We start from the raw sequence: 24386 nt of genomic DNA on the forward strand, positions 1-24386 counted from the left end.
CCACTGGACTTGAACCCCAGGATCATGGGCTGGGGAGAACGTTGCCTATTTATTGCTAGGGTTTACTCTTAAGAACCGGCTCTCTGTAGCGCCCTGAGAGGGCGTGGGGCAGTTGGGTCGGACACTGCGGTGGGATAAGGGTAGGGTGGGTGTTAAATAAAACGAAAAAGTAAACTTGTCCACATTTCTAGCGGGAGGGGTATTCCCTGCGCCAGCCGACCTTCAGCCCTGTTTGCAAGCATGCCACACTCAGCATGGCTGGCTCCATGACCTTACGAAGTGGCAGGGGGTGGGGCTCCGGCTTGCCCTATGGCGATTAGCTTAAAGGGGCCGCGCTGGGCGGAACGCTAGCGGTGTTGGCACAAGAGTAGACCTCTGCTGTGGCCTCAGGGTGAGTATGGGTTTTCGTTACCCCGGCAGGGGCGGTCCTTCAGGGATCGTTAGCGAGTCCTCGGTTTTCCCAAGCTTTGCCCTCCGCTGATTTCGGGACCCCCCCCCCCAAACTTTCAACTAATGTCTCAAGGGGCCAGTGACTCCCCCAAATCCCCATTAATACTCTAGCGGCACCAGAAACAGTGCCAGTAACGTTCCAGCATTCCTCAGTATCTTCCAAGGAGCCCCGGCGCCCTCCCTAGGTCTGCTCTCGTGCTTGAACGACCCCCGGGACGTGCACCCGGCTTCTGGTCTTCCCAGTAATAGTCCTGCATTCTCAGAACCTCTCAGTATTTTTCCAGTACCCCCAGTCATGCCGACGTCCCTGGTCATGTTGCCCAGCAATGGTGCCAGTGCCTTTCCCTCTGCCCCAGTGATGCAGTCAGAGACCCTGTAACTTGACTATTAGATGACAGCAAATCTCCAGCATCAACCAGTAACATCTTGGGAACCCACCCAGCTCCGAGCGTCACAGCCCCTAGTGTGGGAACTCCCAGCAGCACCACGGGGGCGGGCTTGAGCCAGGAGCCAGGCATTTTCCAGAGCGCTGAGCTCGACTGGTGTACGCGGGGAGAACGGTGTGCGGCCTGGGAGTCGATGGGTCAAGGGTCACCCGTTCCATAGGGTAAAGGCCTGCGTGAGGGACCGTGTCCTTTGGCAACTGTGTGCCTGCTGCGGGCAGTGGGTACCCGGCCAACGGCCCTTTTGCCTGGGGTGGGGGTTGGTCAGCCCGGGGCTTCAGCGAAGGAAGCCCGGTGGGGACCCGCCGCACACCCCAGCCCTCTGTCCACTGCGCCCCTCTAGCTGTGCCTCCCCGCCCCGCCCCCCCCCCCCCCCCCCGCCAGGCAGTGAGCACAAAGGGGCAGGTCTTGCGGCAGGGTAGGGGCGGGCCCAGAGGGACGACGGCCTGGGCTCTGCTTCTTAATTCCCAGGACTCGGGGCTACCAGATCTCCCGCCCAGCCTGAAACAGCTGATGGAGGCCCCGCTGCAAACAGGAATGGTAAAGCGCGGGGGTGAGGGGTGAGGCGCCAAGGGACTACGGCTCCGAGCGTGTTCAGCGTGCACCATCGCAGTCCCGCGAGAACAGGGCTGCGTCTGTTCAGGCGGAACTACATTTCCTGGCGTGCACCGCGGGCCGCCAGGAAATGTTGCGCACCCCTGTCGCCCCGGGAGGGAGACGCGCTGGTCCATTCTGCAGATGGGGACGGCGAAATCAGGAGCGACAGTGAACTTCTCGGGGCCGGACGTGGGGGGTGGTATGGGATCTGGGACGTCCTGGCCCCCGGAGGGCTCGGCGGGGCGTGTATGCGATGCGCACCCAGTGCCATTTGTCCCGCAGGTGCTGGGCGTGTTGATCGGGACCGGAGTCGTGGTGTTGGTCACGGCCGTGCTCATCGTCCTGCTTGTGCGGAGGCTTCGAGTGCCAAGTGAGAGCCTGAAGGGCCCCTTTGGGGAGGCTGTGTTGTGGGGAGCTGAAATGCTGGGTCCCGGAGGCAGTCGAGACGGGATTTACCGGGGTCTGCACGCAATGCCCCTGTCTGGCTACATGAGTCTGCGCAGAGCTCAGTGTCCCTCTCCCCTTATTCCTAGAAACCCCAGCCCCGGATGGCCCGCGGTATCGATTCCGCAAGAGGGACAAAGTGCTTTTCTATGGCCGCAAGATTATGCGGAAGGTGAGTCTAAGACCACCTGGGGCTCCCGCTGACCACACAAGCCCTGCCCTTAGCCCAGTTAAGACTCTTCGGAAACCCCTCCTCCTTGATTAAGGACAAATGTATGCAGATCCCTCTTCCCCAGCGTCTGAATTGGCAGTTGATCCACCCTCGCCCTTACTTATCCTAGGTGTCACAATCTACTTCCTCCCTGGTGGACACCTCTGTCTCCACCACTTCCCGGCCACGCATGAAGAAGAAACTCAAGATGCTGAACATTGCCAAGAAGTAAGGCTATGCTGAGACTACTTGCTGTGGGGGCTATCGTGGGCCTTTCGAGTGGTCAACCCACAATGAAGGCTGTATCACAAGGTTCTTTCCACCCCATGGACTGTTTTGGGTTTCTCCCCACACCAGACAGGCTGCTTTGGGGTCTCTGTCCACTAGGGGCTATCTCAGTGATATTCCCCTACCAGAGACATCCCTCCCAGCAGTATCTATGAGCTATTTGTTCTTCAGTCAGTGTCTCGGACACCTTGTCATACAGTAGGGGTCTCTATCTGGGAAGTCGGTGTAGGCTATTTTATGGGTCTCCTCACACAAGAGGTCCCTCATTGGGGTTATCGCAGCTGTTTCTGTAACCAGCTGGAGGGGCTTTCTCTAGCTTCTGTTCTCCATGGGTTATCTTAGTAGTCTTGCTACATCAGGAAACCTCTCTATGTCCCTACCTTGAAGTTCTTCCCACACTGAGGAGGTCATGTCAGGGATTTCTGTTCCCTAGGAGTCATCTGAAGAACTTCCTTGTACTAAAAACAGGGAGAACATTTCAGGGGTGTCCATCACTAGCAAAGGGCTCCCTCAGGGTGTCTAAAGAAGGCTCTTCCAGGATCGATCTTTCTTTTGCTTTTTTCTTTATTTTTTAAAGTATATTTTATTGATTGTGTTGTTACAGTAGTCCCAATTTTTTTCCCCTTTGCTCCCCTCTGCCCAGTACCCCCCTTCCTTCCAGCAATCCAACCCCTCTTAGTTCATGTCCATGAGTCCTGCATATAAGTTCTTGGGCTTCACCCTTTCCTATATTATTCTTAACTCCCCCCCGTCTACTTTGTACCAACCAATTATGTTTCTTAATCCCTGCACCATTTCCCCATTTCTCCCCTTTCCTCTCCCAGCTAATAACCCTCCAGATGATCCCCATACCTATGATTCTGTTTCTATTCTGTTTTGCTTAGATGGACTTTGTTTTTATTTTTTTGGTTCAGTTGTTGATAGTTGTGAGTTTGTTGTCATTTTAATATTCATAGTGTTGATCTTCTTTTTCTTAAATAAGTTCCTTTAACGTTTCACATAATAATGGCTTGGTGATGATGAACTCCTTCAGATTTACCTTTTCTGGGAAGCACTTCCTCTGCCCTTTCATTCTAAATGATAGCTTTGCTTGATAGAGTAGTCTTGGTTGTAGGTCCTTGCTTTTCATCACATTGAATACTTCTTGCCTGCAAAGTTCCTTTTGAGAAATCAGTTGATAGTCTTATAGACACCCCTTTGTAGGTAACTCTGCTTTTCCCTTGCTGCTTTTAAGATTCTCTCTTTATCTTGAACATTTGGCATTTTAATTATGATGTGTCTTGTTGTGGTCCTCTTTGGGTCTAGCTTGTTTGGCACTCTCTGTGCTTCCTGGACTTGTATATTTATTTCCTTCACCAAATTTAGGAAGTTTTCCTTCATTATTTTTTCACATAAGCTTTTAATTTCTTGCTGTTCCTCTTTTCCCCTATGATTCGGATGTTGGCACATTTAAAGTTGTCCTAGAGGTTCCTAAGCCACTCCTTATTTTTTCAATTCTTGTTTCTTCATTCTGTACTGGTTGACTTTTTTTCTTCCTTATGTTCCAAATCATTGATTTGAACCCTGGTTTCCTTCCCTTCACCATTGGTTTTGTGTGGATTTTCCTTCGTTTCACTTAGCATAGCCTTCACTTCTTCTCTTATGTGTTTGCCATACTTAAGCATATCTCTCAAGCCTATGAGCATCTTTATCACCAGTGTTTTGAACTCTATGTCTGTTAGGTTGGCTATCTCCTCATCTGTTAGGTTGGCTATCTCCCTGTCATTCAGCTCTACTACTGGAATCTTGATCCATTTCCTCTTTTGGGCCATACTTCTCTGTGTCCTCATCTTGACAGGCTCCTGTGTTTATTTGTCTCTTTGTTTTAGGTAGAGCTGTCGCACCTGTTACACTGTAAGAGGCAGAGCCTTAGGTATTCCTCAGTACTCTCGACCCATTTCACCACGTTGTGGCGCTGTATATGGGGGAGGGGTCAGAGAACAATGCTGCTTGTTCAGCACTTGCCCCTTTTCCAGGCACTTCTTCCACTTCCCATATAGGACTGGTGCCTCTCTAGCTGTTGCCCTGCCCATCATTCCCAGAGTGGGTGGTTCAACAGACCTTCTAGGACCATGGGGCCCTTTAAACAAGTGGACTCTACTGAGAGACCGGCAATTTCTTTCTCCGCCCCAACCCCCACTGGTTTGCACAGTCAGAAGCAAAGAGGCTTTATTTTCCCTGATTCTGGAGCCATGAGCTGTGCAGTCTGGTGTGGTGCTAGGAGCACTCCCTAGGTGTCCCTCCCTACTTCTTAAAACGTGTGATTGCACTTTTTGCTGGCTTGCCACTGCCACTGCTGCTGCTACCGCCACCACCACACCATGTCCTCTCTGCCCTGGCTCTGCCCCTTTTACTAGTCTGGAAGTGTATTTCTTCTTTATATCTTTGTTGGACTTCCATGTAGCTCAATTTTCTAGAATTTCTGGTTGTCTCTAGTTTTGAGGTAGTTGTATTTCTTCTTAGTTGTGGAGGGCGGCGCAGCGTCTGTCTAGGCCTCCATCTTGGCCAAATGTCTCTCTTCCAGGGATCATTCTAAGTTGGCAGCCGGCTCTGGGGTCTCCTGACATCATGGGGTCCACTTCATGAGACATCACAAAGGTCTGTCTCAAGGAATTTCTCATTCTCAGTGGGTATCCCAGAGCTGTCCATGACCAACAGATGTCCTATCATATGACTTTCTGTGATATGAGAAGGGCTGACTCTAGTTCTTCATGACCAGATACTATATCTTGTATCTCCATGCATCTCAGTGTCTGCACACCCTTGAAGAGCCACCGTGATGTTGTCATGGTCATCGCAGGGCTGCCTCAGGAATCTGGGGCCTGGGGAAAGGCTAGCCCAAGGACCTCCCAGTTCCAGAGAGGAGCTATATCTGGATTTCTCTATATCATGGAATTACTCAGGGGGCTGCTTATGCTAGAGGGTCTGTCTCAAGTATCTTGTGGGCACTGCAGAAACTGACTTGCAGGGAAGGGCTCTCACAGGTCCATGAATAGCACAGAGGCCATATCTGGATTGTCCACTTTAATGAGGGCTATCTCAGGGCTCTCTGAGACCTGGGAGAAGGGGTTATCTCAGGGATCTTATAAAGAACAGAGAGGCTATTTCTGAGGTCTGCTCATCTGAAGGAAGCTACCACAGGGGTCTGCTTACATTAAAAAGGCTATTCAGGAGTCTGGTCTGTGATTACTAGAAGGATATGGGTTCCACAACAAACACAGAGGTCTCTTCTAAGGTCTGCCTATGTCTTGGGAGCTAACTATAAGGTCCAGCTCAGAGGTCTATGACTAGTGGAGGGGTGGTCTCAGGGTTTTATGTAAGGGGTCAGCAAACTTTTTCAGTATAGGGCCACATAGTAAACATCTTAGGCTGTGCAGTCCACATACAACTCTGCTGTCATACCATGAAAGCATCCACAGACAATATATACATTAATGAACGTGCCTCTGTGCCAATGAAACTTTATGTACAAAAAAGAAGTGGAGGGTCTGATTTGGCCAGCAGGCCAGATTTGCTGATGCCTATTCTTTGGTGACCCTGGGGAAGGACTATGTAGGGGTCTCAGGTCTGCCTGAGCCTTCTCCGTGCTCCCCCTGTACCTCTCTCCTCCTACCAGGATTCTACGCATCCAGAAAGAGACACCAACACTACAGCGGAAGGAGCCCCCGCCCGCGGTGCTTGAGGCTGACCTGACCGAGGGTGACCTGGCCAACTCCCACCTGCCCTCCGAGGTGCTCTACATGCTCAAGAATGTCCGGTCAGTGTCAGGGTGCAGACTGGGGGCTACAGAGCTGGATGCTGATTTGACTGCCTGCATTTCTCCTTCCTCTCTCCTATCCAACAGGGTGCTGGGCCACTTTGAGAAGCCACTCTTTCTGGAGCTCTGCCGGCACATGATCTTCCAGCGGCTCAGCCAGGGTGACTACGTCTTCCGGCCAGGCCAGCCGGATGCCAGCATCTACGTGGTGCAAGATGGGCTGCTGGAACTCTGCCTGCCAGGGCCTGTGAGTGCACTGTCCGTGGGGCACTGCAAGGGGGATGGGCAGTGGTGCAGGAGCCGTTGGGGACAGGCACTGCTGTTGGTCCGTATGGTTTGTGATCCCTTGCGATGAGCAGACAGGAGTCAGGAACAGATGCCCAAGGGTACCCAGGTGGTCAGTGATTGCAGTCAGTTATGGCCAAGAAATGGGTGCTGGTTGGGAGGTTCAGTAAGGTCAGAGATCATGGCATCAGTGATCACTGGGTGCGTGAGTGTGAGGGTCAGTGGTGTGGTCAGGGTGGAGTGCTGGTTGGCAGGGCAGGGGCAGCCCTGGTCACTGCCCCCACCCCAACCCCTGTGTATTAAAGGACGGGAAGGAGTGTGTGGTGAAGGAAGTGGTCCCTGGGGACAGTGTCAACAGCCTTCTGAGCATCCTGGATGTCATCACTGTGAGTGACCAGTTTCGGGGGTGGAGGGGAGGCTGGTGTATAATGCCACACCCAGTGGACTGGTTGGAGAGGGCCCCCTAGGAGGTCCCCAATCTCTTTGGGCCTGTTGCTGCTGATGGTCCATCAAAGCACTGGAATTAGGAAGAGTTGGGGGAGCAGTGAGGGGCTCACAGCCCCTGACCATGACTCTCCTCATTCCCGTGCACCCCAGGGTCACCAGCACCCCCAGCGTACCGTGTCTGCCCGTGCAGCCCGAGACTCCACTGTGCTACGGCTGCCAGTGGAGGCATTCTCTGCTGTTTTCACCAAGTACCCTGAGAGCCTGGTGCGGGTAGTACAGGTCAGTGGGCCTTTTGCCTCCTGCCTTGGACCTCCACCCATCACTGGCCCCCCTGGGCTGGGACCCAGCAGTGTCTAAAGCCGTGCTTATCAGCCTTGAGCAGGCAGACCTCTGGGCCTCCTCCCAGGAGCTGTCTCCCCCGGCTCCCCAGGGTTCTGCCTTCTCATCGTGGGTTTCTCCCTGGCACCTCTGGCTCTGCTTTCCTCTTGGTGCTCCTGACCTTGGCCTTGGCTCTGCCCAAACTTCTCCCCATCCATGGCCCCGGTCCCTAAATGCTTGGTCCCAGCTTGTTCTGGCTCTCGTTACCCACTCTGCTGACTCACTTGCTCCCTGGCCCTGCTCTCTCCTGGCCCTGCCCTGCTCCCCCTGCCCTTGCAGATCATCATGGTGCGGCTACAGCGGGTCACCTTCCTGGCCCTCCACAACTACCTGGGTCTGACCAATGAGCTCTTCAGCCACGTGAGTTACTCAGAGAGCGCCGGGAGCTGGGAGGGCGGGACAGCACATACCCCCCAGGACTTGGAACAGCGGCACTGTCTGCCTCCAGGAGATCCAGCCCCTGCGCCTCTTCCCCAGCCCCGGCCTCCCGGCCCGCACCAGCCCTGTGCGGGGCTCCAAGCGCGCTGTTGGCGCCACTGCAGCTGAGGAGCCCAGGGAGGCCCCTGGCCGGCCGCCTGACCCCGCTGGGGCCCCGTTGCCTGGACCTGCAGGTACCTGAGATGACTCCTGCTGGAGCCCCAGGGACCTCTTGGCTAGGTACCCAGGTCTGACTCCCACTGGCCTCTCAGTGAACTGTGGCCTCAGCCCCACGGAGCCATTGGAATTACTTCTCCCATCCCCCATCCCCAGGAACTCTGAGTTGACAGCTCGCTAGGCTCCCTTTAGTTTCCCAACCCCAATTGTAGAAGCCTGAAATTATGTCTCCCTCAGGGGACCCAGTGAAGCCCACATCTCTGGAAGCCCCCTCAGCCCCCCTGCTGAGCCGCTGCATCTCCGTGCCTGTGGACATCTCAGGTCTGGGGCCTCTACCTGGGAAGGGGAAGCCATTTAGCTTCTGGGTTGGAATGCAGGCTGGCCAGGGTTGATTTTTCTTATCTGTGAACTGGGAACCCTGGCAGCACTTTCTGCTGACTTCTTCATGGGTGGTCATTGAAATGTGGCCCCCCCAACTGTAGTGAGGACCCTGAGGGAGTGCAATCATTGACAGTCACGTCTCCACAGATGTGGCCGTGGCACATTGGCACTGCTTGCTTAGATGGTAGTTGTGATCACTCTCATCTGTATTGCTCCTATTGTCCCCTGCCCACTGAAGGCTTGCAGGGTGGTCCCCGCTCGGACTTCGACATGGCATATGAGCGTGGCCGGATCTCTGTGTCTCTGCAAGAAGAGGCCTCAGGAGGACCTCAGACCACCCCAGTTCGGGTAAGGCCCTGCCCTCTCTTCTCTCTTCCCTGTGGAGGCCCCTGAGGAAAGTTGGATGGCAGCAAGGAGATCACAGGCCCTGCTCTCTCAGACCCCCACTCAGGAGCTCCGGGAGCAGCCGGCAGGCGCCTGTGAGTACAGCTACTGCGAGGATGAGTCAGCCACCGGTGGCTGCCCCTTTGGGCCTTACCAGGGTCGCCAAACCAGTAGCATCTTTGAGGCAGCAAAGCGGGAGCTGGCCAAGCTGATGCGGATTGAGGTGGGTGGCCGTGGCTCAGGGTCTGAGGAATGAGGTGGAGGGTGGAGGGAGGCCTGGCTGAATCAGTCTCAACCTCTCTCACTCCCCAGGACCCCTCCCTCCTGAACAGCCGAGTCTTGCTACATCATGCCAAAGCTGGCACCATCATTGCCCGTCAGGGGGACCAGGTGAGGTTGACCCCTGACTTGTAATCATACACTATGACCTAAGATTTTCCTCTGACCTCTGATCCTTGCTCTTTGACCCTATATGTGAACCTCTTAGTCTGTGATTTTCAGTTCTTGACTCTCAGATCCTATGACTGACCACCCCTCCAACTCACAAACCCCTTGTCTTCTGGACCAATTGACCTTCCACCTCCAGCCCCAGAACCTTTTTGCCAGGACTGCAACCCCTAGATCTCTCTCACCTGCCTTGGTTTTTCCTGCAAACTGTTTTCTGACCTTTTGATTTTATAATACACACAGATATTCTGTCTAACTTCTAACCTGGGCCCCTGCTGGGGTGGACGCTTGATAAATGTGTACAAATTGGAATCGGGGCCAGAAGGCCATGAACTGGCCCCAGGAGCTGGACTTCGGTGCCGCTGGCAGCAGCTACATGTGTAGGACACTGCTCCAGGGACCCCTCTGTTTTCCACATGGGGCACTGCGGCCATGCCTCATATCAGGAAGCACAGAGGAGGGGGTCCTGGAAAGAGGGGCTAGATTTGAAATCCAGGCTCTGCTCAGACTCCCTGTGTGACTTTGCGTGCATCACCTAGAAAGTTCTCTGCTTCCTCATCTGCAGAATGAGAGAATAATAACAGTTAACTGCCCGCTAGCATTAAAGAGGAAGTTGTTCTGAGCTGCCTGAGGTTTGCAATGGGGACAAGCCCAGGGCAGGGTGTGGAGCAGCAGGTCAGGGTGACACAAGGGCCACATGACACAGGTACTGACACCAAAGCATCACTCATGGGCAGAGTGAGGGCTTCCTGGCCATTTAGCCAGCTGGAGTATTGTTACATCACTTGGTCAGCTGAGTTGGCTGTTGCTTTGAGCCGCTTCTTGCAGAGGTGGTGCCTTTCTGCAGAGGAAGCTGGATGATGCTTTTGCCAGCTGTTCGAGGTTCTTGGGAACAAGCTGAGGACATGTGATGGCACTGTGGCTCTCACGGGTGCCCCTGGGCCCTACTTATTTGGGAGACCCTGTTGGGCTCAACCCAGCCCTGATGCTAACAGCCTGGACTGAACTGCAGCCATTCGAGGCTTCCCGCCTTTGTCAGGGACAATACTGGGCTGTGCCTTCCTGAAACTTCGCACTGATGGTTTTCTACCCGGGAGAATTTTGTCCCACAGTGGACACTGGGCAATGTTAGAGACATTTTTTTATTGACTTGGGAGGGCACTGCTGGCATCTAATGGTTAGCAGCCAGAATGCACAGGGCAGCTACACTGCAAAATGATCCAGTGAAAATGTCAGTGGTGTCGAGGTCAAGAAACACTGCTTTACACACATATCCCAATGTGTTTCATGAAACACCTGCATCACACGGAATCTGTGGCCATGCAGGCTTAGAAAATGCCGGCTGCTTCATCTCTTCATGGAAGCTCCCAGGGCATAGACAAGGCTCCGAAATGTCTTGCTATAGAGGACTTGCTTCCCATCCTGAGGGCAAATGGCAGCCTAATATTAGCAACTCCTATCCATAGCCTAGAAATTCTGCCTTACAGTTTTCCAACATGTGCATGTCTCCTGGGGGTGGGTCCTCCAGGGGCCCCTACAGTGTTTTGGCATTCACCAGGCCTTTGTGAGGTGCGGGACAGTTTCCTATGGTGCGTGAGGAGGAAAGCTTTCCATATCCGGGCAGTTTCAGTTCCTTATTTGGGTGGAAAAGGGAGGTGTCTGACTAGGCAGGCTAACCAGAGGAGAGAGAGGCCCCTGTTCATACTGACTATTTGCTGTGTTCCAGGTCCTGCTGGACAGATGTCCCAGGCCCTGTGCTACCTGCTGCAGAGGCAGGAAAACCAGATCCCTGTCCTTGCAAAGCCCACAGTTCTGATGGACATTACATTTAAAGGATGTAAAATCCTATGTGCTTAGTGCATAGACATGAGGAGCTGTTCTCGGCTCTACAAAACCTGGCTCAGGCAGAAAGTGACCTGCAGCTAAGAGTAAATGATAGGGAGGAACTAATTAGGTATAAGGGGAGGTAAGAGCATTCTGGGCAGAGGGAACAGTTTGTGCCAATGTCCTGTGGTGTAAAGAAATGCATTAATCTCCGGGAAACAAGGAAGTCAACAGGCATGGATTGTAATGAGGGAATAAGGAACAAAAGGGACTTAATTTTTGGTGATAGCTTTATTGAGATGTAATTTACATACTATGCAATCCATTTAAAGGGTACAATTCAGTGGTTTTTGGTATATTCATAGAGTTGTGCAACTATCACCACTATGAATTTCAGAAAATTTTTGTCACCTTGAAAAGAAATCCCATACACTTTAGCTATCATTTTTCCTACCTCGTGACCCCACTTCACCCCAAGCCCTAAACAACTACTAATCTGTTTCTATAGATTGGCCTGTTTTGGACATTTCACATGAATGGGGTCACACACTATGTGGCCTTTTGTGCCTGACTTCTCACTAAGTGTCATGTCTTCAAGATTCATCCATATTGTAGTACACCAGTCTTTCACTCCTTTTTATGGTGAATAGTCCATTGTGTGGATATTCAGCATTTTGCTTATCCACTCATCTGATGGTGTTCATTTGGGTTATTTCTACCTTTTGGCTATTATTCATAATGCTGCTGTAAACATTTATGCAAAAACTTCTGTGTTGACATATGTTTTCATTTCTGTTCGTTAGATGCCCAGGGGTCAAATTGCTGGGTCATATGACAACTCTACTTTTAATTCTTTGAGTACAGTTTTCCACAATGGCTGCACCATTTTACAATCCCACCAACAGTGTATGAGGGTGCTGATATTCTAACACTTTTTGATCCTAGCTCTGCTAGTGGGTTTGTGAAGTGGCATCTCATTATGGTTTTGGTTTGTATTTCCCTAATGAGTCATAATTTTGAGCTTTTCATGTTCTTATATCTTCTTTGGAGAAGTGTCTATCCACATCCTTTGCCCATGTTTAAATTATGTTGTCTTTTATTATTGAGTTATAAGATTTCTGTATATATTCTGGATTCAAGACCCTTAACAGATAATGTGATTTGTAAATATTTTCTCCCATACTGTGGATTATCCATTCACTTTCTTGATAGTGTCTTTTGAGGTTCAGTTCATTTTTATTTTGTTGTTTGCGCTTTTGGTGTCATGTTCAAGAATCCATTGCCAAATTCCAGGTCATGAAGATGGACCCCTATATTTTCTTTGAAGAATTTCATGGTTTTAGCTCTTAACATTCATATCTTTGATCCATTTTGTCATGGTATATAAAATGAGGGTCCAACTTTGTTCTTCCATGTGGCAATCCAGTTGCCGAGATGACCAGAGGATTTAAGCTCAGCCATGCCCCTTTGTAACCAGTCCTTGCAGCGTCTTGCTGGTTGTGTTGAAAAGAATTCCTCCTGGGCCTTAATCTGGATTCAAGAGTTTGGTGATCCATTAGCAATGTCTGCTCTGGTTGCTGAATAATATGGAAATATATATATGCTGCTCAGCTGAGCTATACAGATCTTTCACTCCCTCCTCAAGGTTTCCTACGGAGTGAGATGACCTGAGTTGGGGGCGGAAGATCGGCCTTGTGCCCACTTCCTGGTCCCTCTCCCCACAGGATGTGAGCCTGCACTTTGTGCTCTGGGGCTGCCTGCACGTGTACCAGCGCATGATCGACAAGGCTGAGGATGTGTGCCTGTTTGTGGCACAGCCTGGGGAGCTGGTTGGACAGCTGGCCGTGCTCACTGGGGAGCCTCTCATCTTCACACTGCGAGCCCAGCGCGACTGCACCTTCCTGCGGATATCCAAGGGCGACTTCTATGAGTACGGCTGGGCCCTGTGTTGGGGTGGGGCTGGCACTGAGAGGGTACTGACTGGACTCCATTCTGCTAGGGAAGAGGCCATCCCTCTGGACAGCTTACACCTTAATAGGGCAGCTTTGGGTACATCCAGTTCCACCTCCAGGACATCACCTGCCCTGTCCACTCCCTAAGGGCAGTTCCAGGACACGCCCAGCCCACGCATCCTCACCCTTCATCCACAGAATCATGCGTGCACAGCCCAGTGTGGTGCTGAGCGCCGCGCACACGGTGGCTGCAAGGATGTCTCCCTTTGTGCGCCAGATGGACTTTGCCATTGACTGGACAGCAGTGGAAGCTGGACGTGCGTTGTACAGGTGCAGCCCCTGCCCCGACCTCGCCACTCAGGCCCTGCCTAAGACCCTTCTGGACCCTGTGTGACCCACCCCCACCCCAGACAGGGCGACCGCTCCGATTGCACCTACATTGTGCTCAATGGGCGGCTGCGGAGCGTCATCCAGCGCGGCAGCGGCAAGAAGGAGCTGCTGGGCGAGTACGGCCGTGGGGATCTCATTGGCGTGGTGAGCGCGGCCGCGTCCACTGACCTCTGACCTCCCCTAGTCCCGTTTTTGTCCCTGCCCCGGACATACACATCGCCCCGGTCATTTGATGGGGTGGTGAACACGGCGCTGGACCTGTGACCTCGCCCAGTCAGCCTTTCCTTGTGGGGGGGGAGGAACTTCATAGGGGGTAACTGATCTGACTCTCCTCAGACCTCTCTCCATCAGAAGAGAGGACCCCCGCCCGGGTGGATCCCTGTATTCTCTCTCCCCGGGGAGCGAGGCTTGGTTCTTTTAACCTCCACCGCAGGGGATGATGAGTGAGAGTGGAATCGCTTCCTCTCTGCCTCGTCCGTGGGCCTCCCCCTTACCTATCCGGGGCCTCCTGCCCCAATAGCTCTGGTCATGCACGTGGTCCCCCAGGTGGAGGCGCTGACACGGCAGCCACGTGCCACCACGGTGCACGCGGTGCGCGACACGGAGCTGGCCAAACTCCCTGAAGGCACCCTGGGCCACATCAAACGACGATACCCGCAGGTGCGACTGGGCGGGGTGTGGGTTGGACTGATAGGGGGAGGGCGAGGCCGTAGACGGGCCCATAATGTGTAGAGGTGGGATTCTTGGAAGTGGGGCCCGGGTAACGGGAGGGAAAGGTGGGGCTCGCGCAGCTGCCTGTCCAGTCTCACAGAAGCGCCGACCTCCAACGCCCCAGGTCGTGACCCGCCTCATTCACCTGCTGAGCCAGAAAATTCTGGGGAATTTGCAGCAGCTGCAAGGACCTTTCCCAGGTGAGAGCCGGTAGGTCCCAGGAATGCTGGGGGATATTGTCTGAGGTTTGGGACGCCAGTAAAGGGAGCCCCGGGCCCAGGGCGTACCCGGAGTCGCAGCCCCGCGCTGGGCGCGTTTGAAGAAGGAAGTGGGTTCGAGCTTCCGTGCCTGCTGTGGGGTGGAGTTAGAGTTCCCGGGCATGCCGGAAACGGGCTGCTGGACCCAGGGTATCCCTGTGTATGGAATCTAAAGGATCGGTCGTATGAAGGGGCGGAGCCCTGAGGCGTGAGCTTTGTTCTGGGCGGCAGGACTAGGATGAGGGGTGGAGTCTGCGTCGGAGGCAGAGTATGCTGGGAAATGGAGTTCCTGTCTGGTGTTTGTGCCCCAGGGCATTTTGAGAAGTGGCCTTTGAAGTTACCGGATCGCTGGGAGGTGTGGTTTCCAGGAGCTAGGGTACCCAGGGAAATGGAAACAGGTTGAGGTGTGCGGAAATATGGGCCTGAGACTGGCAACCTCTGTGCCCCCTTTTACCCTAGGGGCTTCTGCCCCATCAGCCTTGACTCCTAGCTCCCCAGAGTGGTGGCAGTGGTGAGCAGTGGCCGAGGACTGCCACATGCCCAGGGTCTTTCCGAGACAGTTTTATCCCCCAGGGTCCTGAATGCCTGCCCATTCCCTGCTGGCTGCTTAGGCAACCCTTGACAGGGTTGTTGGGCAGCCATGGGGGCAGAGACGTTATGAGCCTGGGTTTCCGAGAGCCTCTCTGGTGATGCTCTACAGAAACAGAATTTTCCTGGGAGCACCTGGTATGTGCTGGACACCATCCTGGGCACTGGGGTGGGAGAGCGCACAGGCAGACAAAGCCCTAGAGGGGATTACAGCCCCACAGACAAACCACCAGACAAGTCCTGTGAAGAAAACTTAACTAGGGTCTTCATCAAGAGTAACTAGCTTTTAGAGGATAGTGAACTGAGGCTTGATACATGATATGGGACTGGACGTTGGAGAGAACTTCAAAGGCTCTGCACACAGTTTGGTGGTTTTGAAACACTTCCAAGAGGAAAGTGAGTGATGGGGGCAACTAGGCCAGGGGCAAGTCATATAGGGGCTAGGAGCCATAGAAAGACACTTGAGCTGATTCAAACCTGGAGGCTGTGAGAGGCTCATGCAAGCAATGGAGGTTATTGGGAGCCTAGGGTGTTAGCAGAGAAGCTGAGAAGCAATAGATGGATCAAAGCTATATTTGTTTCTGCTTAGTTTTGTGTTCAAATCCCTTCAATGGACAGGGGCACCCAGGCCAGAATGGGGTAGGGCAGTGATTGGTCAATGTGGGGAAACGGGATGGTTGTTTAATGGATGCCATTAAGCACATTAGAGCCAAAATTGAATGTCAGATGGCCAAGTTTAATTAAGAGAAAAGACAGCGTGAAGCTGTGGGTCTAGGACTGAGGCCATCACCTTCACCATGGTTTCACTAAGTCTCAACTGAAGGAGAAGGGGCAGGGATTTCTAAGGAGGAGGAGGGTATCCCTCTCCAGACAGAGGACCGCATAGCAGGTTTCATCCTTTTGGGTCTTGGCAGGCTCGGGACTAGGTGTCCCCCCTCACTCGGAACTCACCAACCCAGCCAGCAACCTGGCAACAGTGGCAGTGCTGCCTGTGTGTGCTGAGGTGCCCATGATGGCCTTCACGCTGGAGCTACAGCATGCTTTGCAAGCCATTGGTAAGTCAGCAGAAGGGGTGTGGGTGAGGGCTGACCGCCGGTCTCTGTGGGGCATTGGCCAATGAATAGAGATGCCTGGCAGTTCCCTAGGGGTGTGGCAGAACAGGGCCATAGGAGTGGCATGGGTGGTATTCTCTTCTGGGAGAGGCCCCCAGCTCTGTTGACCTGGGTTCCTAACTCCCCTTCCTCACCCATCCTCAGGCCCCACACTCCTCCTTAACAGTGACATCATCCGGGCACGCCTGGGCGCCTCTGCACTGGACAGGTGTGTGTTGGGGTGCAGAGAAGTAGAGGTTCAGGGATGAGCCTTGAAACCTAGGATTCTTTCAGATACAGTTCCAGATCTAGGCTGTGAGCTTGGGAGCATGATCTCCACCTATCTAGTCAATGGGATGAATTTGCCCCTGGAGGGCCTGTGTGTGTGGAAGCCTGGATGTCTTAAGTCCCCCTGCCCCCAGCAGTGGAGCTATAATTGTCTCTGGGGGCATGTGACTCATATCCAGTCTCAGGATGACTCTCCCCCTACCCCCACCCCAATCTCAGCATCCAAGAGTTTCGGCTGTCAGGGTGGCTGGCCCAGCAGGAGGACACCCACCGCATCGTGCTCTACCAGACAGACTCGTCACTGACGCCCTGGACCTTGCGCTGCCTGCGCCAGGCTGACTGCATTCTCATCGTGGGCCTGGGCGACCAGGAGCCCACGCTTGGCCAGGTCTAGAGACCATGCACAGTGACCCCACTGCTGGGACCCCTCCCCTCCCTCCAGTGCCTGCGTCCTCAATGTGGAGCCAGGCAAAACCCTAGAGACCTGAGCTCAGCCAGGTGCATTGGGCAGGGAGGAAATGACTGGTGATTGGTGACACCTGCCCTCCACTCCCTTGCAGCTGGAGCAGATGCTGGAGAACACAGCTGTTCGCGCCCTCAAGCAGCTTGTCCTGCTGCACCGCGAGGAGGGCCCGGGCCCCATGCGCACCGTGGAATGGCTCAACATGCGCAGCTGGTGCTCGGGACACCTGCACCTGCGCTGTCCCCGCCGCCTCTTCTCCCGCCGAAGCCCTGTCAAGCTGGTGAGAGCAAAATTCAAAGAAATGGCCTCTCACCAGACCTGAGGAAGGGCTACTGGAGAGTGTGGCTACTAGAGGGGCGTGACTTAAGGTCGGGGCCTGGAGATCCAGGTGCTACCTCGTACACCCCCATCCTCATGGGTCGTCTCTGTCTTCCCATCCCAGCATGAACTGTACGAAAAGGTGTTTTCGAGACGCGCAGACCGGCACAGCGATTTCTCCCGCCTGGCACGTGTGCTTACAGGCAACACCATTGCCTTGGTACTGGGTGGAGGCGGAGCCAGGTGAGGGGGTGTCGCAATCGCTTGCATGGGTGGGGCCCAGTGTCTGAGGGGTGGAGCTTATTCCCTGGGTGAATAAGCTCCAGGGGTGGTGCTGGCACCTGGTTCCTGGCCCATGGGGGTGATTGGGAGAAAGGACTCTCGGACTGCAGCCTGGGAGACTCACAGTGGGTCACCGGGTCTCCTTCTCCTTGCAGGGGCTGCTCACACATTGGGGTGCTGAAGGCATTAGAAGAGGCAGGAGTCCCTGTCGACCTAGTGGGTGGCACTTCCATTGGCTCTTTCATTGGAGCCCTTTATGCGGAAGAGCGAAGTGCCAGCCGCACTAAGCAGCGGACCCGGGAATGGGCCAAGGTGTGTGTTGGGGGCCTCCCCACCCCAGGAGCACCCTAACACATGACCCCACGGGGGCTTCTGGGTTTCTCCTGACCTTTTCCTGGCTTAATCTGTAGACCCACCCTTATAGAGATATAGATGACCTTTTGTTTAATGACCCTAGTCCCCATTTCCCAGCTTGAGCCATCGGCATTCTTAGTGACCACTTGTTAGTGACCCCAAGTGATTCCTGTTTTACCCCAGCTGGCCTTTTGCCCCTAGAGCATGACCTCGGTGTTGGAGCCCGTGCTGGACCTCACGTACCCCGTCACATCCATGTTCACGGGGTCAGCCTTCAACCGCAGCATCCACCGTGTCTTCCAGGACAAGCAGATTGAGGTGTGCCCTCCCCCACTCCTGCTTTTTCCCTGCGCCTTCCCACAGATGTCCCCACTCCTTCCCAGTGTTGGTCCTTGTCCCCATAGGACCTGTGGCTGCCATACTTCAATGTGACTACAGACATCACTGCCTCGGCCATGCGTGTTCACAAAGATGGTGGGTGCCCCTGGTTGACCCCATAACAACCACTGTGGCCACGTGGGGAGGGGAGGCAAGGAGGGCAGCCAAGCATCTGGGACACTGTTAACATGAGTGACCATCCATCCTGACCTGATTGCCAAGCACTAACCGTCACCTACTAATGCCCCAGAGGTCCCAGGTATGTCTGTCCTCAGGGGTAGGGACCAGGAGACTAGTTGGGCACCTCATCCCCTCACGCCATCCCCGCAGGCTGCGTGTGGCGCTACGTCCGGGCCAGTGCCTCCTACTGCCCCTACCTGCCCCCTCTCTGCGACCCCAAGGACGGGCACCTGCTGGTGGACGGGTGCTACGTCAACAACGTGCCAGGTCAGCAAGCCCATTGGGCTGGCCGGGCCTTTGAGCGTGTCTGAGAGTGTCTGTGCGTGTCTGTGTCTGTATATCCCACCGGGCAGGCTCCCTGTGGCGATATGTGCGAGCCAGCATGACGCTCTCGGGCTACCTGCCCCCGCTGTGCGACCCTAAGGACGGGCACCTCCTCATGGATGGCGGCTACATCAACAACCTGCCAGGCAAGTGGTTGCCCACTCACTCATGTGCACACACACACACACACAGGCAAACAATGAGTGAGTAGCCCATGCACAGGCAGACAGATGCCCTGGAGTATAGGCATGCAAGCAGACCTGTGCAGGGCTATGGACACACACACATACACACTTATGTGCACAAGGAGATATGTGCATGAGCCAAGGACAGGAATGTACAGTTGGAAAATATACCCATATTTAAGACGCAAATGGAAGCACACAGACCTGCATGCACACAGCATGGGATGTAGGGATAGAATGGGATAGAATGTAGGGATACATGTGCTCACATACACATTCTCACAGGTACTCAGATGGCAGGTAAGGCACTAATGTGCACACACAGTTAGATGGGCATGCACAGATATAAACATGTGTGGATGAGATGGAGCATGTGTCCTCACATGCCTGTCTATCCACACTCACCCTGCGTGCTTCCTAAAACATGCGTAAGTGTATACACAGAGATAGGTGGGGCACCTACAAGACCAAGTTAAGTTCCTTTCACACCCTCTGACTTGTGTGCAGATGAGAAGTAGGCAAGTGTGCAACTTAAAATTTTACACGCCCAGAAGCATGTGTGTGTATATACATAAATAGACACATTCACTAGCTGCACACACATGTGCAATCGTAGTGCAGAGGTTGGCAAACTCTGCCCTGCAGGCCAAATCCAGTCTCTACCTGACTGTGTAAATAAAATTTTATTGACACACAGTCACATGCAGTCATTTACTCATTGTCTGTGGCTGCTTTGTGCTGCAGTGGCGTAGTTGAGTAGTGTGACAGAAATCATGTGGCTGAAAAGCCAAAATTATTTGCTCTCTGGCCCTTTCAAGAAAAAATTTGCCAACTCCCGTATAGGTGCTCTGTACATATACCTTCACTAACACAACCACACACCTGCATGTGTGTACCAGACCCATAGATGGGCAAGCATATTTGGATGCATGAGGAAACATGGACATTGACCTAGGTGCACGAGGACTGAGATGACTAGAGACATGCCTGGGGCTGCGTACAGAGGTGTAGGCACACCCTGGGGTGTCTTTGTTCACAAGTACACATAGACAGGTGATGCCCACAGGTGATAGACACATAGAGATGCACACAGACACATGGACATGGGCACATGTACCCAGACATACAAACAAGCTCGTGAGGGACACATGCATAATCAGACAAGACTCGATGTTTTTCTGGGTTGGCCCTGGCTATAGAACCCTGTCTCTGTTTCTCCCCCCTCCCCCAGGCTACCCCAAACCTACTCAGTGACCCTCAGTGAGTCACATGAACCTATGGACACCCCACCCTCCCTACTGGGTCCTCTCTCCTCACCTACTCTGCCCTACTTTCCTGCTCTTTGTCCCTGTTCTTGGCTCTCTGTGCCTTGTCCAGGGTCTCTCTTTGTACCTGGATTCTCTCTCCTTCCATATCTCTGACCCTTGATCTCTATCTCCCCAAATCTTTTGCTAATTCTGCTGCCCCATATTTCTCTCCCTGTGGCTCTGTCTCCTGCTGTCTTTACGTCTATGTTTCTCTGTTTTCTTATCCCTCAGTTTCCCTGTGTCTGTCTCTGTCTCCCTGTGTCTCTGATTCTTCTATTTCTGTCTCCTTGTGTCCTTATGACCCTCTGTCTCTGTGCATTACTCCTCTCCCACATCTCTGCCCTTGTGTCTATTTCCCCAGCAACTTCATCCCTCTTCCTCTATCTCTTCTATCTCTCGGGCCATGGTTCCTCACCGGAGAGCTCCAACATCTGATCCCACCCCCTCCACTTCATTGGCATCAATTTCCATGCCATTTGCATGCTGGCATGTTGTTTGCATGGGTTGTTTTGTGTGAACATTTGCATAATGGTGTCTGTGGGACTGGGTTGAACTTTTCTGCTCTGGGCCCTGGTGGGTAGCTGCCCACTGACCCTCTGGCCCCACAGCGGACATCGCCCGCAGCATGGGTGCCAAGACAGTCATTGCCATTGATGTGGGGAGCCAGGATGAGACAGACCTTAGCACCTATGGAGACAGCCTGTCTGGTTGGTGGCTGCTGTGGAAGCGGCTAAACCCCTGGGCAGACAAGATCAAGGTTCCAGACATGGCCGAGATCCAGTCACGCCTGGCCTATGTGTCCTGCGTACGTCAGCTGGAGGTCGTTAAATCCAGTTCCTACTGCGAGTACCTGCGCCCCCCCATCGACTGCTTCAAAACCATGGACTTTGGGAAGTTTGACCAGATTTATGTGAGTGGGTGGAAGTGGCCTGGTGTCAGTGGGGGGCTGGCAGAGCTTTACTGTTGAAAGCCCAGAGCAACACAAGGGGAAGGGTTCTAGGCCTCTATTCCCAAATGGGATCTGTGGGGAGTAAAGCGGTCATTGATTAGTGATGTCTGCATTGGGTGTGGCAAAGGAATGTGCAGCCCACATGCTGAATATCAACTAAGCTTTTTATGTGCCAGCCGCAATGCCTGAAACACTATGTAGAGATTTCTGCATTTGTGTGAATTAGAGCAGTAGTCAACTAGTAATGTCTGCCACAAGTCAGTGAGGGATGGAGCAGTGTGTACGTCGTGTGCTGCTGACCCCGAAAAACGTACATATCCTGTGCCACCTGAAACTGATCCCTAGCTGCTGTCCCTAGCCCTGCGTAAGAAATGTCAGATGCCCTTTCAGGGCTAACTGGGAAAGCATACCCTGATGGATTAGTGATGTCTGTAATAGGCATGGGCAGTGACAATATCCACTGATGTACTGCATATTTGGACAGCTTGAAATAAGGTTGCCCACAACCATCTTAGGTCATTTGGTACTCGGCACACTGTATGCGATGAGTGGGAAAAAATATGGAATGATGGATTGGTAATGTCTGGCAGGTGCACAGAATGCGGGACATGAGGGCAAGTGTGCTACATATGGCTAACTGTGAAGTAGGGTTAGTGTTAAATGCCAGCTCCCTCAAAGCATCAGGCTTTTGAGAGGCCAGGGAAGGGGCAGGCAGAGTGGGAAAAAGCAGAGAGGACTAGGCGGAGAACACGTGGGTGAGTTGCAGCCCCCTCGCTTCCTGCAGGATGTGGGCTACCAGTACGGGAAGGCTGTGTTTGGGGGCTGGAGCCGGGGCGACGTCATTGAAAAGATGCTCACGGACCGGAGATCTGCTGATCTTATCGAGAGCCGCCGTGCAGACGTAAGCCTGGGACTCCCTCCACCAGGTCTTTCCCAAATCTCAGGTGAACCCAGATCTCCCTGGGTTTCACTGAGCTTCTCTGACCAGAGAGCTCCCCCGAGGATCTCTAAGCTCCCAAGGCACCCAGTCCTCCAGCCCCGCAGGCCCCCTGGAGCTGCTGTACCAGTCACCCGTGCCACCCTGCAGGTGCTGGCCTTCCCCAGTTCTGGCTTCACTGACTTGGCTGAGATTGTGTCCCGGATTGAGCCCCCCACCAGCTATATTTCTGATGGCTGTGCTGATGGTGAGGGCCTCCAGGGGCAGGGTGGGCCCAAGGTTGGTAGGGCATGGCTGGAAATGCCAGCCTGGCCCACGATTCCTCACTTTCACCTTGCTCCCGAATTCCAGGGGAGGAGTCGGACTGCCTGACGGAGTATGAGGAGGAGGCAGGGCCTGAGTGCTCCCGGGATGAAGGGGGCTCTCCCGAGGGCGCTAGCCCAGGCACGGCCTTTGAGATGGTAAGGGGCTGCCCGGCCCCCATGGCGGAAGCGTGCTGAGTGGCATGTGCTGAGGCCCCGTTCTGTGTGACGTATGCGGCACTCCTGTTCCTACAGGAGGAGGAAAAGTCGCTTCTCAGGCACCGGCGCTGTCTGCCACAGGACCCTTCCAGCTCGGCTGCAGATGCCTGAGGACCTGTGAAGGACCCCCAGGGCTGGGGGCTGCTCCCCCCTCTGCTTGCTACTATGCCTGTGACCTCCAGGGCCCACACACTGGATTGTTGCCGCTCCGAGAGGAGGGCAGCACTGCACTGATGACCCTTGAACAGTCACTCCAATAAACCTTGCCCCCCTGAAGGTGGGCCCCTGTCATCTTTGAGTTCAGGGGGCATCTCACCCCCCCTTCCATGTTCAGGATGGCTGGGGCTGGGGCTGGAGCTTGTCGCAGTGGCCCATGCACCCGGTCTCAGACTGGGCACCACCAGCTGTGAGTGCAGTCCCAAAACTCACCTGTAGTCCTACTCAGTGCTGGTGTCAGACCACAGGACTTCCAAATGCCATGTGCACCCCTTGGGGATCCCAGACACCTCTGGGTGCCTGTCACAGCACCACTCATTTCCCCTACTAGGTTCCTCAGCCTCTGTCCCTGGGCTGATCCTACTGTGTGTGGGTACTCCCAAGTTTTCTGTATGTTCTACCATGTGCACTGCTGAGCCTGGTTCCTGAAAGATACCCCGTGCACACACGTGTGCATGCAGGCATAGGGCTCAATAACTATTCTCAAGAGATTCCCAGGCATTACCCCTACTGTATGCTTAGCTGAGGTCACACAGAATGAACCAGTCCCTACTGTGCAGTGTTGTTCACTGTGCTGGTAATAGCTTAAGACTATTGAGTCACGCTACTTGGTGTGAAACCCCGACCTGGCCTCTACCAGCGGCCCTGGGCTCCTTACCAAAACTCTTGGGGCCTCAGTCACTTCACCCGTGAGGTAGGGATGCTGAGAGTACCTGTCTCATCAGGGGTTTCTATTACTGGACTCTATTCCCAGAAGGGGATGGATTGGAGGGAACAAGGCTGGAGGCCAGAGGCCAGGGAGAAATGAGGCCCGAATTGAATTAGGACAGCAGTCAAGGAGACGGTGAGAAGGACAATGCTCAAGGAACATTTACAATAAAATTTGGGAACTGGCTGGGTAGCTCACTTGGTTAGAGTGTCATCCCAATATGCCAAGGTTGTGGGTGCAATCCCCAGTCAGGGCACATATAAGAATCAACCAGTGATGCGTCAATAAGTGGAACAACAAATAGATGTTTCTTTCCCTCCTTCCCTCCATCCTATTCTAAAAACAAATTTTGGCAGAACATAGAGCTCGGTGGGCAATGGAGTAGGCAGGCCTGAGGATGCCAAGGAAGATGAGGGACCTTAGCATAGGTGATAGGAGGCTTCTTCGTAGAGACAGAATGAGGGGGAAGGGGCAGGAGCAGGAGAGATGCTGGGCTCCATTTAGAACTCATTGAGTTTAAGGAGCCAAAGGTACCACGGGGGGAGGGGGGCGGTTGCAGGGGCTCCAGACATTTGGGGATAGGAACTTAAAGAGAGAATTCTGTGAATAAGTCTGGACGTGTAGGGACAATGGTGGAGACTTGATGCTGTGGGGCGATGTGTTAGTCCTACTGTGTTCAGGTACTGACTACATGCTCCTCTAAGCTCCCCTCCTGGCCTTGAAGTAACCTGGTGATTTAAACGTGCTAGGGTGGGTTGGGCTTCCTGATTCTGGGGACTCTGGGTTTGGGAGTGCTCCTCTCAAGGGGGGCTCGGGTTGAGCTGGAGAGTCCCAAGTGTGTTAATTTTCTGGGGCTGTCACAACCAAGTACTACAGGCTGGGGGCTTAACAGGTGTTTATCTCACAGTTCTGGAGACTGGGGGTCTGAGATCAAGGTGTCTGCAGGGTTGGTTCCTTCTTGGCTCACAGACGGCTGTTTTCTCCCTGTGTCCTCACATGGTCTTCCCTTTGTGTGGG

At 53.7% G+C, this 24386-nt stretch overlaps 1 protein-coding gene across 4 annotated transcripts; it reads left to right on the top strand.

Moving 5' to 3' along the window:
• Positions 1–336: 336 nt before the first annotated feature.
• PNPLA6 (patatin like domain 6, lysophospholipase) lies at positions 337–22578 on the top strand. Of its 4 annotated transcripts, XM_090290403.1 has the most exons (34): positions 337–391; positions 1365–1433; positions 1773–1860; positions 2024–2106; positions 2276–2373; positions 6089–6229; positions 6317–6476; positions 6820–6900; positions 7112–7240; positions 7619–7699; positions 7788–7950; positions 8171–8254; positions 8553–8662; positions 8754–8921; positions 9011–9088; positions 12694–12899; positions 13120–13251; positions 13332–13455; positions 13858–13971; positions 14147–14222; positions 15782–15922; positions 16124–16187; positions 16466–16634; positions 16807–16989; positions 17152–17270; positions 17465–17621; positions 17865–17981; positions 18068–18137; positions 18575–18691; positions 20646–20947; positions 21771–21887; positions 22074–22170; positions 22275–22384; positions 22481–22578. In XM_090290403.1, the coding sequence occupies exons 2-34, from the start codon at positions 1407–1409 to the stop codon at positions 22553–22555; spliced, it is 3981 nt and encodes a 1326-aa protein (XP_090146529.1). In that variant the 5' UTR covers positions 337–391; positions 1365–1406; the 3' UTR covers positions 22556–22578. The 4 variants fall into 4 exon arrangements, with proteins under 4 accessions (XP_090146529.1, XP_090146527.1, XP_090146526.1 ...); XM_090290402.1 differs by lacking the exons at positions 337–391; positions 1365–1433 and having other exon boundaries at positions 1479–1860; XM_090290400.1 differs by lacking the exons at positions 337–391; positions 1365–1433; positions 18575–18691; positions 22481–22578 and adding an exon at positions 18372–18488 and having other exon boundaries at positions 1471–1860; positions 22074–22360.
• The last annotated feature ends 1808 nt before the right edge of the window (positions 22579–24386 follow it).

This window comes from Furipterus horrens, unplaced genomic scaffold, assembly GCF_987537825.1.
Source record: "Furipterus horrens unplaced genomic scaffold, mFurHor1.1.pri manual_scaffold_10, whole genome shotgun sequence".
NCBI classification, from domain to species: Eukaryota; Metazoa; Chordata; class Mammalia; order Chiroptera; family Furipteridae; genus Furipterus; species Furipterus horrens.